The sequence below is a fragment of the Festucalex cinctus genome, chromosome 21, assembly GCF_051991245.1.
Source record: "Festucalex cinctus isolate MCC-2025b chromosome 21, RoL_Fcin_1.0, whole genome shotgun sequence".
NCBI lineage: Eukaryota > Metazoa > Chordata > Actinopteri > Syngnathiformes > Syngnathidae > Festucalex > Festucalex cinctus.
In genome coordinates this window covers 13330962-13352469 of record NC_135431.1, presented here as the reverse complement: position 1 = coordinate 13352469, position 21508 = coordinate 13330962, and the positions used below count along the sequence as shown (strand labels likewise).

General features: G+C 38.7%; 1 protein-coding gene across 2 annotated transcripts in view; it reads right to left on the bottom strand.

Moving 5' to 3' along the window:
• The window catches only part of plcb4b (phospholipase C, beta 4b), a 51500-nt gene that overhangs the window by 18751 nt on the left and 11241 nt on the right, over positions 1-21508 (bottom strand). For both annotated transcript variants that reach the window (XM_077510710.1, XM_077510709.1), the window contains exons 4-11: positions 10157-10254; positions 6811-6891; positions 6513-6572; positions 3347-3490; positions 879-958; positions 749-802; positions 594-675; positions 419-519 (exon numbers count right to left, since the gene is read on the bottom strand). In XM_077510710.1, coding sequence (XP_077366836.1) covers positions 419-519; positions 594-675; positions 749-802; positions 879-958; positions 3347-3490; positions 6513-6572; positions 6811-6891; positions 10157-10240 — 686 coding nt within the window. In that variant the 5' untranslated portion in view covers positions 10241-10254. The remainder of the gene's footprint in view (positions 1-418; positions 520-593; positions 676-748; positions 803-878; positions 959-3346; positions 3491-6512; positions 6573-6810; positions 6892-10156; positions 10255-21508) is intronic.

The window sequence follows — 21508 nt, the reverse complement described above, 5'->3', positions numbered from 1 at the left end:
AAGTATCCCTTTAATGCTAGCACACAATGCAAAACGTAATAGTGCAGCTAACAAAACTAGCATCGACGTTGTGGTAGTTATAAATCTTAGGGGAGATAAGCTGTGAAAGCTAAAGCTTAGCTGTGACAATCTTCTTTGTGTATTTATTATACTGCCCCCTGGTGGCTCAGGTACAAAATGGAACACATCACATTTTTGTAGAGTGCCATTTTTCAGATAAAAAAACAAAACGCACCAGTTTTTGGGGGGATTTTTAATCAAGGTACCATTAAAAGCAACCTGTATACTATAGTAAATAAAGTTTTTATTTGGAATTGTGTTCCACTGTAGCGGTTCCACTGTATTACTACAGGCTTGTCCACAACAATTATAAGAACACAAAATGCAGTTAAGTCTTAAAATGAAGTGAGATCCTTACATCTTCTTGAAGAGGTCCTCTAGGTCCGTGCGAGGGCAGATCTTCTGCGTGAGCGCGTAGAAAATGTCAAACGTGAACACCGAGGGTTCGATCTCGTCATTCTGCGGGTGACAAAAAAAAAAAAATCGTTATCGATATCGATCCAAGCTGCACGTTACCGGATGCGAGAGCCCACCTTGCCGCTAGGTAGGCCCAAATCCTTCAGCGCCTGGAAGATGCCCTTCTCCGTCTTGCCTGATGCAAACGTCCGCGTAATCCTTTTACAGCGAGGGGGGAAAGGGTTGAGCGGCATAGAAATGAGTTCTGGCCTTAATGCCGATTGGCTCTTACCCTCTCACAGGAATCTTGCCATTAACATTGGTCAGGACGCACATTCTCATCCAGCTGAGACAAGGACACGCAGTCGTTAAGACACATTAGTCAAGCACCTGCATGCCGGTTGGCTGCCGGTTGCACTCACTGCTTCTTGAGGCAAGTCATCGGACACACGTTGTTGGCCTTGAAGTTGTGAATCACCGACCTCAGCCCCTCCGTCCATTTCTGTGCATACAAAACAGTGAGCAGAATATCATGTACTGTCTTGGATTAGGAAAGTAGCTTTTAACCAAAGTATGATTACATGTGAAGCACACTTATTCTTGGTTTGAGCCACGCACAACAGCAAGCAGCATATCATGCACTGTTTCTTTGTTTTTAAATAACGAGCTTATTCCGGTGAGAGACATTTCAAAGTATGAACATTTACACTCAAGCAAGTGTTTTTCTTGTTCCGAAGTCCAGCAAGGCTTATGAACAAGCAGCATATCATGTACTAGCTTGAATCTTATATTTTGTTCTTGCAAGCATCATATCATACACTGTCTTGACTCAAGAAGCTTATTTCTGTAATAGAAACACCAAATTCCAATTATCCACACGTATGATTTTCTCTTTCCTGAGTTTAGCAAGGCATAACTGCAACCAGCAAATCATGCACGTAAAGAAGCTTATGTCAGTGACAGCGATATTAAAGTATGACGGTCCAAGCATGAAGCGTATGTTTTTTGTTTCGAATGTTAATTGAAAACAAATAGCAAGCAGCATATCATGCACTATCCTGACTCATTTGCGCATTTCTGTGATTGAGACATCAAATTACGACTATTGAGTGTGCTTTTCCGTTCCAAACTAACAGAAAGTAGCATATCATACACTTTCTTGAATCAAGACTTTTTTTTAATCGTGTTTTAGCACCAAATCAAATGTGATAAAAAACGGGGAAAAGACTTTTTAGCGATATCGGCGCTTGCGGCTCTGTACCGCATGACTGACATCAAGATAAAGAAATTAAGCAAGATAACAGAGGCCGCAGGGCGTGTCTGTTTGTGGTGGCAGTGTGTGTTTGTGTTGATGTAAATAACTCTATCACGTCCTGAGGTCTGCTATTGTGGGCCATGTGCATGCTGGAAGGTGCTGACGGTGTCTTGGGGAGCTTACATGTGTGTGTGTGTGTGTGTGTGTGTGTGTGTGTGTGTGTGTTGAATAAATATCATGGGTCACCGGCGGCAAACACGACAGACGGTAAACATCCTTGATAAAACCACAAACGGCCTCTTTTAATGCTTTCCACAGACAACCACTGAAATTTAGCGTTTTAACCCCAGGCAATTGTTATGACTTTTGTGACTTTTCTAGATTTATTTTGTCATCATTACGACTGTATTCAGTTCAAATGACACTGTATTGTTTTGTTGATTGGCCGTTAGACTCACACTGGTTCTAATGGCTCAGTGTGGTTCCTGTCCATGATGAAGAAATTAACGAACTGTCGTAGTTTAGCTTTGTTTTAGCTCATCTAGGTACATTTTGGACATAATCATCTTTTTCTAAAGCAATTACAATCATAATAGTAGTTTTTATTTGGCGGTCAGCATATCATACACCTTCTTTATGTGACATAAAATCAGTTAGCCGGACTGTCATAAATTCTTCACATAGTTATGATGAGATGTAGTAGCAAGCAACATATCATACACTGTCATGACAAAAAAAGAAAAAAAAAAAAGCTAATTTATGTGATAAAGTAGGCTGGCCTGATTTTTATCTGTTATGCATAGTTGTGATGCCAAAAAGTCATTTTCCTTACTCCGATTTGAACAACTAGCACAAAAAAGCAGTATATCATGCACTGTCTTGACAAAAAAAGCTAATTTATGCGACACAGTACGGTAGCTTGACTTTTATCTATGTTATGCTCAGCTATAATGCCAAAAAGTTCATTTTCTATTCCGAGTTGAACAATGAATAGCGGCAAGCAACATATCATGCACTTTCTTGAATGGCAAATCTTTTTTTCTGTGATACAAATTCAGCTTTCTTGACTTCTTTACACTCCTTCCATACTTAAACTCCTGAAACTTTTTTCTATTATTTGAATTGATCATATCTGGCACTGTGTATTGTATTCCTCAATTATTTGTTATTTGACATTTTATTATGTCATATTTTAGTTATTTTTTTACATGTTATGTATACTGGATTTTTTTTTGGTCATTTTGTGGATAATTCAATTATAATAAGTCATCGTCTTTGATGCTAAGTGCAACACAAAGACCCTCAATCCAGAGGATTTGTCACTTTGCATGACCGGTGACCTATAAGTAGCGTCTGCTAAGTAAGTGTCTATGAGCTTTGTCTCACAGCTAATAAAAGCCAGCATGAGTGAGCTACATTGAAAGACACAGTCTGTCATCACGACAAATATACAGTGATGGAGCTATTTTGAGTCAGTTGCACATACAAATGCTGTCCAGCTGTTATTATACAAGACGGCAACAAGTGAGCAGATCACGAAAGTTGTGAGGATTCATCGACGGAGGTACCGGAGGAATTTTGGCCTGCATGGTCCAAGGAAGGCGTCAGTGGCCATTTTGTGGTAATTTCCCTTACCCGGGCCGTGTCCGGGTTCTCCGCCACCATGAACATGAAGTTGAGATTGACCAGGTCGGCGCCGCTGCAGATGCAGATGATGCAACCTTCAAGGTCCGCCTCCGTCTTGCCCATGGCCTCGAACGACGACAGGATCTTCGGGTCCTGGCGTGGACAGAAAGAACATTTCGTATGGAAGATTTCAGTCTCAAGGATGCACTCCACAAGTGTGACTTTTCTTGGGCTTTTTTTTGCGTTGTTTTGTTTCTTTTTTCTTTTTGTTTTTTCCAGCGTTGTTTTGTTTCTGTGTCACCACAGGAATAGCAAGAGTTGCGTTTCAATTCCCCTTAGAAATATGCAAAATGAAAATTGCACATGAGCAAACTGGTTATGGAAACACAGAAAGGTACTGATGGCAAAGACAAAAAGTGTGTTTGGATATTTTTACAAGATTTAAAAAAAATAAATAAATACCATGATTAGGACAATACTATGTAATTTGTGCAATACAATAATGGTTTATGAAGTTAAAAAATTATTTTTAAAAACAAATTATATTTAAAAAAATAATAATAAATTAATTGAAATTAATAAATAACTACAACATCAAACAAATGGATGGACGGACTACAAATAAAAATACAATATTGTCTAACTTGTTGTCCTTTTTACAAGTTAGCAATGCTAAATTTATTTAAAATATTTTACAATTACTAAATATATTATAAAGACAAGACACTTTCTATGGTAGACAGTGATTTCAAGTAAGCCAACTGCCATTAAAAGAACATTTCAAAATGTATAAAAATAAAAACAATTGACATCATATTACCAAACAAAAAAAGCAAAAGGACTCATTGTATGTACAGTACGTAATACAGATGGGCGAGTACTGATACCAGGTATCGGTATCAGACTGATAAAAAGCCTTATTTCAATGTATCGCTACTCGCAACGGTGGCCGATGCCTCTTGCAGTCATTTTATGATCAGGAACCAGAAATTAGAAGAGTAGAAAATTGTCAATTTCATGCAATTTTACGGAGAAATTCCATATTAAAATTATCTGTCAGTTTTTTTTCTGTTTTTTTTGGTAGTAGTTTTACATGTCAAAAGTACTAGTAGTGTTGGTGCTTGGTATCGGTTACTACTCAAGAGTTGAAAATAAGTGGTATCAAACATTTCTAGTACTTTATAGGTATATACAAAAAAATACACATGTATACAAAAGTATAAGTCAAAGTATTGATTCATCTCAATTAGTAAAAAACAGATGTGCAATTTACTTGAAAGTCTTTCAGTGTGTGTTGGGGCTAGCAGCAAAGCAACAGGCAAAGCGAGACCAGCAGATGTGCACGGTAAGTGGCATTCGTCTCCCGCGTGGCTCATTGCATTACGTGTGCTTGTGTAAGTAACAACGTTAGCCTCGCAAGAGAAGCCCTCTCATCGCCACTCTGTCTGCGTCTGTGTGTGCGCGCGCCTCACACAGCATTTCTGGCCACAACATCTTGATATGTGCCCACACACGTACGCACACTGGGGGATCAAACAAGTGCACGTCTGCTCACTGTCAACAGTGCGGAGCGAGCTGCTAATGGCCACGTAAGCCAGCTCACACCTGTGTCGCCCAGCGGGCTGCTAGCGGGCGACTTGATGGCGTGCATCTTGATTTGGCATTACGGAGGCTGTCTGTCACTCGCATACACACACTGGGTTACAAAAAGGTAGGACTTTAAATATGTTGTTGGTGGCAGGGTTTTAACTGCAAATATACAGTACAGACATAAAATTCATGTACGAATGTACAGTGGAACTTTGAGATAGGAATTGAAATTGTCCTGTGATCATGCTTGTAAAATAGCAAACGTAAAGGCAAGGTTGTGTGGTTGTTTTAAATACACAACGTATAATTCTCTTTGTTTGATGTTGAAGAGCCTGCGATTGGCTGGCAACCAGTCCAGGGTGTCCCCCGCCTACTGCCCAGAGCCAGCTGAGATAGGCTCCAGCACCCCCCGTGACCCTTATGAGGAATAAGCGGTCAAGAAAATGGATGGATGGATGGATGATGCTGAAGATTTACAGTAAACTATAAATGGGAGTAAATATACAGCACATAAATCTTCTAATAATTCAATTCAAATCAATTTATTTTACCCTTTAAAATAAAAGAAATGAAAGGGGACAGAAAGAAGTAAAACTTGTCTTGTCTGCCCCTAATCAACACACACACACACACACACACAAAAAAGAATCAGCACAAAATGAATGACAGTAAGCGGTCAAGATGCTTTTTGTGTTATAATACTACCAAATAATTCAAAAATAATTCAACTGCATGCTCTTTTGCTATATATATTTTTTCAGCAAATATGGTTTTATACATTTTTTAAAAATACAAATAGATTGACAAGATTTCGTTTTACGATCCAAATTGTTCCATAGACTACCTTGAGTTGAAATATATCGTTCTTTTTGTTTTGTTTTGTATTTAGGTTTAGAAAAGAATGTATGTTCCTCTTAATTTATCCTCACTTTCCCTTTTTATAAATCTAGTTTGTATATTAACTGGCAAAATTCCATGGTGGGCTTTATACATTATTTTAAGGTGGTTAAACTCCATCAATTCAATAAATCTTAAAGTCTTTAGTTGTATAAATAATGGATTAGTGTGGTCTCTGTATCCACAACCAAAAATGACATGGATAGCACGTTTCTGTATAAGAAAAATGGGTTCGGTGTAAGTTTTAATAATAATACTGTGTAACGAAAATGTACAATAATATTCATTATTCATATAGTATCTATCTATCCATCCATCCATCTAGCTAGCTAGCAAGCTAGCTACCTACAGCTACATTCATGTCGCTAGCTAGTACCTAGGAACATGGATGTGAATGGTGCTAGCGACAGCATCCAGTACAGTATCCATCCATCCAGCAGTATCCTACAGTTGCACCTCTATCTTCATCCATACGATGAAAAGCTGCTTTCCAACATGACAAATTGCTGGAATACCACAAATGGCCGTCTATTGTGGCATAATGACTCCCGTGAGAGGGACAAAGTGTCTTCTCACCGTCAGCTTTTGACCCGGACGTGCCAACTCCTTAACCCGCCGCATCAAAAGCAAAATAGCATCTCCAGACATAAAAAGAACGGCAGCTTTTGTGGCGTGTGCTTTTTCTCACCTTGGGGACGGCGCCGACGCGGATGCTGTTGATGAGGGAGCACTCCAGCACCTGGCCCTCCTGCAGGGGAGATGAGGAAGTGGAGAGGATGGGTAATGACAATTAGAGAGACGGGAAGCAGACACGTGGTGCTCTTAAATATTCATCTGACAGGAGCGACGCGAATGAGGGTCACGTTAACCCAAATACAGACGACACCTCCAGCAAAGTAACACTCTTATCAAAACGGCATAAGAGGCGATGAAGAACTTTGTTTGCGGGTTTTAAAAATAACGCTCGCTTGAGTTCGTAATCGTACCTTTCCTTCACTTTTCCAGGTGATGAAGAAGCCATATTCATCCACCTTTACCTGACAATTAGGCTCAAAGATGTACGGGTCCTGAAGAGAGGCAAAATTAGTCAATCAGTATTTAGGTTTAGTGGAAAGATTTTATATTAGAAAATAAGTGCAGAAATCCTCAAAAGTTGTGCAGTGTGAAATAAAACTACCGTAATGTCCCCAAATGTCGAGCAGATTAAAATAAGACAAACGTAAAACACCAAAAGTCGTGCAGGTTAAATTACCGGTAAGACTGTTATTAAACAAATAAATAAATAAAATCACACAGGTAATTAAAAAAAAAACTTATTGTCCAAAAGGTACACGTTTAAATACAATTACCGTATAAATCTAAAGCTGCTCAGACTAAAATTAACCTACCATATAGCCTCTAAAAAAAAGTTGTTGTTTTTTTAAAGGCATAAAAATGCACTACCGTAAACCTTCCAAAAGTTGTGCAATTAAAATGAAGTCTTAAAACAAAATGTGCAGGTTAAAATCAAAAGTAAAAGTCCCCAAACTTGCACAGGTTATAATAAAACAAGTCTAAAAACTCCAACAGTTGTGCAGTTTAAAATAAAACGACTGTAAACCCCGCCCTTAAATAGCACAGTAAAAAAAAAAAGCGACCTTAAATTTCATTTATCACACCAAGATTCTGCTTCTCTATTTTATGAAACCTCCAAAAAAAGACCAACAGAACCGTGCGACAGACTCGTTAAAAGCTTGAGCGACTTTAATCTCAAGCGCAACCTGCACCAGTGTCGGTCTAACGTCGTTAAAAGGAAAAAAAAAAAAAAAAAAACTTTCGTGGAGCAAACCCTAAAAGCCAAGTTGTCACACGGTGTGACGACTTAAAAGCGATGACATTCTTGTCCCGAAAGAAGACCTTTTACAGCATGTCTTGCAGCGCCTTCGCTTCGCATTTTTATCGATCTGCCTCCAAACATGATAAATAAAGTCTTTTATGCGGCGGTTGGAAAAACATCCGTCAAGGGCCGAGGAGAGAAGCGCTGGATGCAGGAGTGAGGGCTGGGGAAGCCTTTTGACTATTAGCTTGATTGATTACTGTGGACACAGTTGACCTTCCCGCCCGTTCATTCATCAGCGGAGGGAAAGTAAGCTGACTCCAAAATCAATCTGGAATGTGAAGTTTCTTTTTAAACACATACAATGTTCCCCTCGTAATTCACTGTTTGTCTGCTACTGTATATTGCTTTTTGAATGGATCTATTTGTCTGTTGGAGAAATTCTCACAAAGCTGCACACATCTGGGGGAAAGTATTCACCAATACATCATATTTTCTTCATATTATGGTATTCAAATGTGTTAAAAAGCATGTCTTAATGTGTTTGAAGCATGTGGGAGGGGTGAAACTAATTACAAATGTTCGTCTGTCTCTATACTGCATATTTTCACCACTTGTGGGTGGGTATAAAACAACCCAACTGCCATTGAGTATATCAACATGTCATGTTGATGACAAGCTCACACATAATAACAAACATTAACTGTCTAGACCATCAGTGCGCTTGTGCTCTGTGTTTTTAGTGGGGGGGAAAAAAAAAAAAAATCCATGCTGTTTAGCATATTTGCTTGAGTGTGTGTGCACTGGTGGGGGCGGAATTGGCGGACGGCATTTAAAATCGACGCAGGGATTGCGCCTGCAGGCTTTTGAGTTTCCGAGCCGCCGCGGACTGTTTATTCACTCACATTCATGCGAAAAAATTAGGGATGTAACGATAACGGCAATATCATGATATCGCGATATTAAAACTGCCACCATGTATTGTCGTCATATCACAATATTAAAAGCAGCACCTTTTTTTTTTTTTTTTTTTTTTTTTTTTTTTTAAAGTCAGGTTGACTTCCATGTGCAGTTCTAGCACCCTCTGATGGCTAATTATTTAGTGCACTTTAATTTTCACAAAGCATGTTTTGGCCCTTCGATGTTTAAAATCCACGCTAATGGTCAGCTGAATAATACTATGCTTGTGAAGTATGTGGAAGAACTCAAGTATTATCAAGTAAGTGCCTCAATATTAAGTGTTATTAAATTGTAGGTTGTTTATATGCATTGCTGTAATGTGCAAAAGCACAAGATTGATTTTTTTTTTTAGTATGAACTAAGTTTTTTTTACAATATTTTGACCTTTTTTTGTATCGCCAACGTCCCCACAATATCGTGATAATTATCGTATCGAGACTTTCATATCGTGATAAATTGTATCGTGATGTTTGGATATCGTTACATCCCTAGTAAAAATGCAAACAATGAATGAATCTGAATTTTATTTGGACATTAAAATGCTATCAATTAGGTTAGCTGGTAAATTCCGTTGAGTGTAATTGAGAGCAAAAGCCGATGGTGGACTTGATTATTTCTACCATATTTGGTCAACGCTTATAGACATCCTGTCTTGGGACGTCAATATTTGCTTCACACATATCTTATCAAAAGTTGCGCAGGTAAAACTTAAACTACTTTATATATTCTGAAAGTTAAACAGGCTAAAATAAGACTGCCATAAGAGACTGAATAGTTGCACAGGTTAAACTAAAATTACCTTACAACTTAAATAAAATTTGCGCAGATTAAAGTAAAACTCTCGTAAATCCCCTGAAAGTTACACAGGTTAAGTTTGATTACGATAAATCCTCTAAAAGTTGTGCACGTTAAAATAAAATTATCATAAATTCTCCCAAATTATGGAAGATAAAATAAATGACCGGAAATCAGTGAAAAATGTGCACAAACGGCATAATGTAAACGTATACAGTACAAACGTCTGTTTGTGCGCGTGTGACAGACTTGCCTTTCCCCTGCAAATGTTCTACATCAGCGTTCCAATTAAGTGAGGTTGCATTATCCAAAATAAACAAAACATTCAACGCGATATGGATTGTTATATGATTACGCCTACCTTATTTTTATAACACATTTGGTGCAAAAAAAAAAAAAAAGAAAGCTTGTAAACAAGCAGTCGCCGCCGTATGGCTGCTTAATGAGAGCAAACAAAACACTGTCGTTGTAAAGCACGCCTCCTCTCTGCTACAGTGGGTGCGTGAGTGTGTGCGTGTGTAATGAGTGAGTGGGGGAAAGGCAGTTAGAAGTGAAGGATGGTAATAAGAAGCAGCAAACGATGTCAGGAGTATTGACATCTCTCAGCCTCTGCTATATTATATTGGCCGATGGCCAGTCATGTTTTCATTCAACGCAGTCATAAATAAAAAGATTCATGGTGGATGTTAGCATTGAAGTTAAGACTGGAGTGACCACAGCCAACCTCAATCATAGCCAATCATATCCGAATTTTTTTGTACCTCATCAAACCTGTCGAAGGCGGCGCCCTCCTGCATGAACTCGGGCACAGGCTTCTGCCAGTTGAACTCGTACGACTTTGTCATGGTTGCTCACAGACCTGCCGCACAAGAAGAACAATTATATATACGGTACATATATATATGTATAGATGATATATGGTAATATATGGTAACATATGGTGAGTGCAGGTGTACAGTAACTGCAATGTGTCTGGTATTTATATGACGATAATATTTTACACGGTTATCCTCTTTTGGCCTCGTCCAACTGAAGCCACCAATCACACACTTGTCATAAACGTTGATTTCCGTTTTGCACGCTCCGACAGGTCTCGTTTGTCGTCATTCACCCGGTTTTACCGTAAAATAAAAAGTTCTCCCTGACACATTGGCTTTCTCCACTTTGAAGGGTCATAACCATCTGTCTGCCTAACCTTGTTAATGCCCTTTTCCCTTGCCGGCCTGACGCAATATTGCACCTCTCGCTGTGAAATGCGGCGCGATTAACTGCCTGGAACATTTATTGACTAGACTTGAGCCGCGTATATCTTTATTTTATGACTTTATTTCAAAATGGAGACACTCTTGCAAAGGCCTTCGGCTCCCGCGGTCGACTGTGAAAAATGGTTATGTGATTCCAAATATGCGGTGTGCAGACATTTCATGCCGATAACCATTTTTTTGCTAGCGGGGATGAATGTTGATGGGTGAGATAATCAGTGGTGAGAAGTAACTCCGTGTAAATTAGAAATACAGTTCTTATTAAATACAAGTATCTGTACTTTTTTTTTTGTGATAATGTATTTTATTTGTATTTTCTTCTATATATATATATATATATATATATATATATAATACCAACAGTGAGATATACAATGACAATAAAGAATAATTAATACTAAACAGATATTACAAGTCAAGTTCCTTCATATAGTTATAACAAAAATATATACATAAAAAGAAGAGAAAAAAATAGTACATACCAGAAAAGTAAGTTATTATAGTCATGTTATTATAGTTTTATAGGTATTATAGAAAAGTAACTTATTATAGTCATGGCAAACAGGTAAAATTAAACCCTTCTACAATAAAGAATAATTAACACTAAACAGACCTTAAAACTTTTTTATAAATATAAGCAATACCAACAGTGAGATATACAATGACAATAAAGAATAATTAATACTAAACAGACATTACAAGTCAAGTCAAGTTCATTTATATAGTTAAAACAAAAATGTACACAAAAAAAAAGAAGAGAAAAAAATAGTACCTACCAGAAAAGTAGGTTATTATAGTTATGGCTAACAGGTAAAAATTAAATCCTTCTACAATCAAGGATAATTAACACTAAAAAGACATTACACCAACTTAACATGTGAACATCTGCCCCAATCCAAACCCACCAAATTGGACCTTAAAAAAGTGAAAAAAAAAAGAAAAGAATAGAAAAAAGAAATAAGAAACAACAACTACAAAACAAAAGCAGCAACAATGTCATATATTGTAGCTTATAACAAAAATGTATACATAAAAAAGTTTGACTTTTATTTGTTCAGCTGCCTCAGTCCAAAGTAATATTTTTGCTGTACTCCTACTTATAAATACTGAGTATCGGTCAGTCAGTCAGTTGGGAGCGAGCCGGATGAGGCCAACAGCTGTATGTGACAGAAAGTGGAGAGAGGCCAATGGGGGGGTGGGGTGGGGGGTTTAATGTCTGCTCTTGATGGGCAACACACATCGCTGCCAACATCGACAGAGGCAACAACAAGCTCTCGCCAAGACACTCATGCCAAGAGCAGATGAAGCTCGTCTTTTGAAATCCTGACCCGGCGACTGTTAACTCATTCACCAACATTGACGTCTTTCCCCCGTCACCATTGAACCGAGTATGTTTTTCATCACGTGTGCTTGTTTTGCATCACAGCGCCGCATCACGATCATGGCACCCGGCGACGGAAAAGAACAAAAATGGGCTGAGTCCATCTAACCCGGCGCTCGACCATCTGCGGCGTCCTACCAGGAGAGCGGGATCGCAGATGCACGCGGCGTGTCGGGGGGGAATGCAAGCATGGATGCTCCCTTCCTCCGCTGATGAATGATCAAGAGCAGGCAGGTTGCCAGTACAGCAACCCAGAAAATGAGTTGCTGTCAGAAAACTTGGCCAATAGGATGGATTTGCGCAAAAAAGTTTGGAAAGTGCTCAAAAAGCACAATTATTGGGCCTTTAGGGGTAAAGCTCAAACTAAACAATTAGCCCGACAATGTACTTTATTCAACAATGTTCCTAAATGGGTAGAAATGTATTTTTGTTTTTTTCTTTTTTAATTCCATGTATATGATGAATCTCTTCTTTTTAATATGTTTGGTCAAGATCTGACTATGTGGAGTTTAACATTTAATGGCAAGGCACAGAAATTAGGGCTAGATTAAAAAAAATAAAAAAATAAAAAAATAAAAATAATCAAGATCGAATCAATTTTCCTTTTTGAGCCATTTATAAAACCATCAATCGATTATTTAAATATCTAATTTTCCCAAAAAATTCTAGTATATTAAAGGTCGATTTTTTTTGGGTATTTTACTGTTTTTTTTGTTGTTCATATGAATTTAAAAGTATTTTCTTACATTTATGAAATACTTAATCTTTTGACTTTATATTTACAATTATTAAATTAGAATTATGAAGATATTTCCATCTCTTCCTTATATATATATATATATATATATCATAACCTCCCCAAAATATAGTTATAATTATCATATAGTGAGGCTCATATCATGATATTAATCATGATATTAATTAATCATGCATTAATCAGTAAATTTATGAGCATGGAAAAGCCGTCAAAATGGCGATTTATTAGGCAGGCAGACAACAGTAAATCCATTTATGTTTTGGACAGCTCGAGTTAGTATTCCACAACTGAACAGATGGTCTTTCCCCGTCCAGAATTCAATTGAATAACATCTGATTAAATGTGATGAATAATCCCAAATCAGATTTTAGACGGATCCTAATTTAGCCTAATTGGGTTGCGCCGCCCTGTCGGAGGCTAGGCTAGATCTCCACAGAATGCGTTAGGTAATGTTTTCTCAGCGGGATGACGCATGTCCAATAACGGCTTTCGGGTTGCGGTTACCGCGCACGTGAAGCAGCGAGGTGGGAGCGAGTAAGGTCCGAGAAAGCCCCTGTCCAACCCCTGACAAGGAGATAATTGCAACAGCGAGAGAACGCCCAGCGGTCCCACACCTCATAAACTAAAATGAGGCTACATCCGTCAGGCAGCGCAAAGGTTGACTGAGGACGCGTTCAAATCACAGTCGGTGTTCATTTCAAGACGAGCGGCGTTAATGCTGCACTTGTCTTCTGCTACCTGTTTTTTTTTTTTTTTTTTTAAATTGATTCACTGCAGATGACAAAATATCAAAGTTGGAGTGAACATAAAATCGACCTCGTGAAAAGTACTAAAGTGGCGATTCAGGCATCCATCTGGCCATTTCTATATCGTTTATCCTCATTGGGGGTCGGGGACCAGCTGACTAGTTGCCAGCCGCTACTGTGGTAGACCATGAATTTCCCTTCTGGGGATGAATACATGAGTAAGACATTTTATCTCAAGTGAGTAGCTTGTCAAACTCAAGTCAGTTTGTTTCTTTTACCTTTTTTTTTTTTTTTTGGCCCACAAACGCTATCTTGCTTTTTTTTTTTTTTTTTTTTATTATTATGCGAGAAAATCTGTCAAAAGGACACATTATCTTTACTTTTGACAGATTACAATTTTTTTGTCTTTGAATTTGAACTGAATGTTTTCAAATAACTGATTGGCAAGATTCCAGCCTATCTTCGCTCTTTGCTCACCACCCTCACAGTCCGTTCCAGCAGTTTTATTAACATCTTCGTTCCGTCGGTCTAAACTAATTTTGCTGGAGCTTTTTAATTTTCAGCCTTAAATGACTGAAATATCCTGCAACAAACTCAAAACTCAACACGTTATTTAATTAATTTAATTTAATCGTGAGGAATACAGTACATGATTGCTGCACCTGTTTTATTAAGACTAATAAATTTTATTCATCACAATCTTTGAGTATTTTTTTAATTTATTTTGCTTTGTACAAATAAAATACAGGGTAAAAAAGATGAATTTCATAGTCATAATAGCCATCTGAGGGAAACCATAACTACTACGTGGCACAAAAATAAAATTCATCTACAATAGAAAAAATAGTAAAGAAGCTTTGTTGTGAGAAAATCTAAATCAAGAAAAATTAATAGAATACAAATATTCAATAATATTAATCATAAATAGCTGGCGTAGATAAAAAAAAAAAAAAAAGCCATGTTGAGTATATGAATGAGTGCCATTGTAATTGGCGTGTACATCATGTTTGCTTAATCAACGTCGAACCGAAGCAATTAACTTAATTCAATCGTCACATGCCTCTAGTCTAGCCACCTACTTGTGACTACAGATACAATCAATAAAGCGATGATGACAAATAATTATTTCACAATTATTGCTTCACTAGTATATACCTTCTTCCCATTGGAACTAATATCTTAATGTCTAAAACCTGGAATGTTCCTAAAATGTCTGCTTCGAACCAAAATGTTCCTGTTCAATTCAGGCATGTATCTTTGGTGTATTTGCGATGCACGTCATTGATTTGACAATTAAACGATCGTTAAAAATACTGTCAGTGGCCTGGAATTGATTGATGAATAATTGTGTCTTGAAGCAATGTTGGCAAAATAGAGTACATGACCAGCAGTGGCGCTGTTAAGTTGATCTCGACTGGAACAACATGACGGAAGCTCGTTTTTCTATATTTGACTGACTTGAACCAAATGAGAATTCATATGAAATGTTCTTCTATCAGAGTTCATGTTTGGCTTGTCTGTGTAGCGCATATCACCCACATAGGTCTGATATTTACACAGGAGAAAACGTCTTTAATCCAATAAGAGATTTTATGACAGCGATACGACACGTGTTCTCTGAGCAAACACCAAATATGAAAGTGGAATCAATGACGCCTGTGTTTTTTTTTTTTTTTTTTTTTTTTTTTTTTAAATGTCTCATGAGTCATTCAACAGCAGGTTGATGGCAAAGCAAACACGCAGTCACCAGAACAAGGAAGGAGATCCTTCACTGGGCCACTAACACCAAAACTGTTACAAGCGGCCAATGGAGGAGCATTATGGAAAGTCAAGGACTTGTCCTTTTTCACTGCCTGTGTTTAGAGAATCATGTGTGCATTTGAAAATGTGAGCATGTTTCCATGTAAACTATTTATTTATGCATATGTCAGTGTTTAAATTGACTTATGTCAATATGTGCTTAACTGTGTTTTCTTTAGCGCACTTGTTGGGTGTATTTACTAAAGGAGTGACTGACAATGTGTACAGAACAGCCCAGACTCCAAAGGCACACATAATCCATAGGGAAAGTGAATATATAAAGAGATAACAAAATAATAAATTATGCATTTTCAAAAAAAAATAAAATAAAAATAAAAAATAAATCAAATGAGGTGCAGGTATTATTTTCCGCCCACTTGAGGTCGCTATCCACACGTTCTACACGGTAATATCTGTGACTATGAATGTGTGTGGCTTTAAAAGGCGGGTCCTGGCCTGGTGAGTGATGTGGGAGCCAATGAATGAGAGTGCAGAGTTTGCTGTTGTGAGCTCAGATTTGGAGCTTGCTCTTCGCTGGCTAAACAGTAGCCAGTCTGGTAAAATACGTTAACTTAGCTAACGATGTATGTACTGTAAAATTACAGCTTCCACACGTCTCGTTAGATGCATTCTGCCTGTTGCTGCCTTGCATTTGTGCCACCATTTATATTTTTTCAAACAGGTCAATTTGACCCACGGCTTGAGGTTAAAAGCTTCCATTTTCCAAATGTGACATTTGTTGGAATGACTTTAAAAGCCAATAAGCTCTTATTGTTTAACCTGTAAAATCCACATTTGTGTAAACCTAAATCAAACGTTTTTAATGGCTTAAAGGAAGAATGCGTGACCCGGAGGCGAGGCCTCCCCGGTTTCTTTTTGCCTTTTATAGCTCACCGTCACTCACCGGTCCCCGCGTTACGTCATCCACTTGGTGTTATAACAGAATGGCAAATGTGGGCACTGACGAGCTCCGACGTTGCCTCAAATATGAATCATTTGCTGGATTAGCCATATTTAAATACAGCCGTGGGGCCAATATCCACTATTAATTCCCATTGGAAGATGTAAATTAGTTGGTAAAACACATCCACACACGGATGGCCAAAAGAGCTCTATATATAGTCATTACAATCCGCACACTGCCAAATTGAGTTATACAAAGAATTTAACACATGGCTTAATGGACGGAGCATCCCCCTAATAAATGATGGCCTGAAGCTTTTACTGAGTAGAGGATATGAGACTGAATGTGTGTGCGCGTGTGTGTCAATGTGTGCTGAGCTGAAGGCAATAACCGCATTGAAAGAACACTATTGGGGAGGTGGGGCGGGGGGGGGGGGGGGCAGGTTTGAATGGGTGGAAAGGGGGTTAAATAAGGTCTGTCCTCGGGTTATTTGGGAGCTTGTTGAATGTAACCAAGCTTGAGAGTGGGAGGGCGGTTCAATTACATGCATTTTCATCAATCTAGCATGCTGACCAAGAAGAAAGTCAACAGCGGCAAAACAAATGTACAGCTCTGCTGGCTTTCACCTAATTTATACTTTTACACCCTTTTGTAATCATTTAGTGTTGGTTTTGCAACATGTTAACCCATTTTGCGTTGCATTAACCTTTTGCTACAACCTTATGGAGTTTCGCCACTCGTCGAAGAATGCATATCGGAGGAGAAAGAGAGACGAAAGCCCGTGATGAAGTGAAGTGAAGCCAGACTGAGGACACAATAGGTCAGAATTTAACCATTTCTTTCTGTATGTGTGTTATTCAATGATTAACCAAATGTCAGCTGTTACAAAACGGCAGTTGTTTGTTTACATTCAAACTCAGGCACCACTATACTAGTTGGTCTGTTTTTTCATATTGTCATTTCCAATTTTATATAAATGCAAGAGATTATATAATATTTAACGTTTTTTTATTTGATTGTATGCATTATTGTGTTTATTTAAGAATGTTTTTTCATTTATTTTTATGTATTTATTTTGTTTATGCTTTATTTATTTATTATATTTGTATTTATTTATTTATTTATTTATTTTATTTGGCTCCGTTCTGAAAACAGGACGTGCAGGGGCAGGCAAGGGAATCAAAAAATGTTAAATAAAATCCCAAATCTTCCCAAAGTGAACATAACTGCATTTAAACCCAAACTGTTTGTTTCAGGCTGCGCTGGCGGACGACGAACACGCACAGATGGCCTAATATTCATACAATAATCTTTCCTGCTGGCATGTGAGGACACTACAATCCAAATCGTCGGGCTTAAATCTAATCTGAGCGCAGATGCATTTGTGTCCGACGTGGAGGTGACAAAGGTGGCGCGGGGGAGGACAACCTGCCAGTGCCGGAATTCTTTGGACGGGATACGTTAGGTAACCGGCCTTTGCCTGCAGAGTGAAAACATCGCATTATGCCCAAATTACTGTGTTACATCACACGCTGGCCACTGCTGTGAGCTACTGTGTGTGTCTGATGGTCTCACTGATAGCAGATTAGGAGGTCAAAGGTTCAGTTTGGCCAACTACACATAACTTGAGGAGGGATCTCCTGGAACACATTTGCCCAAACATGGTCAGAAATGGTCAACATACACACTAAGGACACTCTCAACTCTCAAACACACACTCGCACACTAGCCAAAGTGTAGCAGTGTCTAATTTTAATTTAAAAACATTTCAACTTTCTGCAAGGTCAACAGTCTTAAATACACAGCAATAAATTGTATGTCTGTCTTTTTCTTGGTAGATCTGATATTTCCTCCTACTCCATCGTAAAAGATTAAAAAAAATGACTTTTTAATGTATTGTAGAGCAGTTAGATGGGTCTCTGGAGTGCCCACCCACCTTTCAGGTGTGAAATTAACAAAACAATTTTTTATATGCCCATTCTGGAGAAAGGGTCCGAGTGAGCCAGCCATGCACTGTTACCAAAAAGTGAGGCTAATTAACATACTAACCACTCCCACACGGTTTTTCTTCGCCAGTGACTTGGCAGCTCACCTATGACATAGTGAAAGTGAAAACCTCACTTTGTCGCAAAGGCCGAAGCTCCATTATGCCAAATGTAAAAGGTAAGCAGAGCTGCAATTTTAGCACAGCTCGACGTTAGCCAACAGGTCTGATAAAAATGTTAAAAAAATCATTGAATTGGCACCTAATGTTACGCAGAAATCACTTTCTTCAACGGTGGCTTAACTTAAGATAAGCAGAGCTGCACAGAGTTTTCTCGGGTTCATAGGTTAGCAGTGGATAAAAGACGGGTGTTTGTGTATTTTTTAACAATGAGATCATGTGCCCAAAAAAAGAGCGGGTGCGGGGATCACTTATCAAAATACACCAAACATCAAAAATCACAGTACACTTTACACACCCTCTTTATTATCAGGCTAAAATGACCATGTTTTAGGGATCTGGCCCTGTCTCATGCAAGTGAGTTCAGCTTTCGTTACCATGACGACCAGGGCTTCAGCCATGACTATAGCAGCTTTACCTGCCAGAGTAGAGCACAGACGACACACTACACTGCCTCCTTGTTTACATTTAGCATTGATACCATTAGCCTAAAATGGTCGTCACATCCCACAATGTAACATAATCAATTACTGTATCTTATATGTATGTGAGATACCTAGAAATTAACAATGTATCCCACCAGGTCAAGGTACTGTGCTTATCAACAACAGCATGAGAATCAAAACATGTCGAACCAAGGGGAACGTAGCTATCAAACAGATACTTGAGAGTTGAAGACAGCAAAGACAGAAGGGGGCGGGGAAGATGAGCAAGACGAAAATAAGGGATTTCTCCCATTGCCCAAATAAGTATGCATTAATAGAGAATGCACGCACCCCTGGTGAGCTACTGGTGAGGCAGCCAGGAGCCGTGGAAAATAGAACATGTCCTTATAGAGAGGATCTGGAGGAGGAGCAGCTCCGAGGTCCGGGGGGTTACATGCCTCCCCAGAATGCGAGCTTAGTTTCAACTGGACTCAACCGACTGCGAGAGGTCCTGAGGCCAACTGGAAGGACTCAGCCCGACTGTCGCCGTGACTGGGCTGCACCTTGAAAGTCGACGATCGTTCTGGCAGTTCAATCTAAAAGGACGAGGCTCAGGGGGATTGGACGCTTGCGTGACCCAGGGACTGAGTCCCAACGGAGCAAGTATCTGACAGTCTCGTAGGGACCAGAGGATGTGGGAAATAAATGCAAGGCCCAACAGCTTGGGCGCGCCTCTTATTTACCAGTCTTCGTTCCTCTAGTGCCTTGTCAAGACCTCTACAGACAATCGACCTGATTAAGATTCGTGCATGATCAAGCCATCCATTTTCTCTCCCACTTGTCTGTACCCTGGACCGGGTGCCAGCCAATCACATGCCAACACCTGCATTAGTGTGACAAGGTTCACACTGTCTTCTTACAAGTGATGCTGTTCAAGGCTATTTGCATTTAAAAACATTCAAACTTGTGCTCACACTGCAGATTATAGGAGGTACAACGATCAATCGACAACTAATCAATAATTAAATTAATCGATAATTATTTTTGATAAGCGATTCATCGTTTAGAGATCTACAATTGTCCAAATCATCCTGATTTGAGCCTCTCAACAGTAAATGTCTGTTCTATATCTAAGTAAGTAGGTAGGAAGGTAGCTAGCTAGCACTAGATAGCTAGCACTAGATAGATAGCACTAGATAGATAGATAGATAGATAGCACTAGATAGATAGATAGATAGCTAGCACTAGATAGCTAGCACTAGATAGCTAGCACTAGATAGCTAGATAGATAGATAGATAGATAGATAGCACTAGATAGATAGATAGCTAGCACTAGATAGCTAGCACTAGATAGCTAGCACTAGATAGATAGATAGCTAGCACTAGATAGCTAGCACTAGATAGCTAGCACTAGATAGATAGTTAGCTAGCACTAGATAGATAGCACTAGATAGATAGATAGCTAGCACTAGATAGATAGATAGATAGATAGATAGCACTAGATAGATAGATAGATAGCACTAGATAGATAGCACTAGATAGATAGATAGCTAGCACTAGATAGATAGATAGATAGCACTAGATAGATAGCACTAGATAGATAGATAGATAGCACTAGATAGATAGATAGATAGCACTAGATAGCTAGCACTAGATAGATAGATAGATAGCACTAGATAGATAGATAGATAGATAGCACTAGATAGATAGATAGCACTAGATAGATAGATAGCACTAGATAGATAGATAGATAGCACTAGATAGATAGATAGATAGCACTAGATAGCTAGCACTAGATAGCTAGATAGATAGATAGATAGATAGATAGCACTAGATAGATAGATAGCTAGCACTAGATAGCTAGCACTAGATAGCTAGCACTAGATAGATAGATAGCTAGCACTAGATAGCTAGCACTAGATAGCTAGCACTAGATAGATAGTTAGCTAGCACTAGATAGATAGCACTAGATAGATAGATAGCTAGCACTAGATAGATAGATAGATAGATAGATAGCACTAGATAGATAGATAGATAGATAGATAGCACTAGATAGATAGATAGATAGCACTAGATAGATAGCACTAGATAGATAGATAGCTAGCACTAGATAGATAGATAGATAGCACTAGATAGATAGCACTAGATAGATAGATAGATAGCACTAGATAGATAGATAGATAGCACTAGATAGCTAGCACTAGATAGATAGATAGATAGCACTAGATAGATAGATAGCACTAGATAGATAGATAGATAGCACTAGATAGATAGATAGATAGCACTAGATAGCTAGCACTAGATAGATAGATAGATAGATAGAAAGATAGATCATCTGACAAAAAAAAAAAAAAACTGCTGATGTTTGATTAATGCTCGCTTGCAAATCCAAACAGCAGCAATGAAAACATGGCTTCTTGGCGTAGGAACCTACACAGAGCATAAATTGAATTGCCCCTCCCCCCTCTGGGGATATAAATAAAGGAGGCCCTTGAGCTTGAAAGCGAACATATATCACATAAATCCTCTCTTGTTACAAGTGCTTCCCAGGCAGGCGGCGAAAGGAGCAGAAGCAAGAAAACCTGCCTGACAAACAAACACTCCGCAGATGTTGCTCATCTCTGACACAACTGGTCGCCATAGTAACCCAGCGGGCCGGTCACGGCCTTCGCTT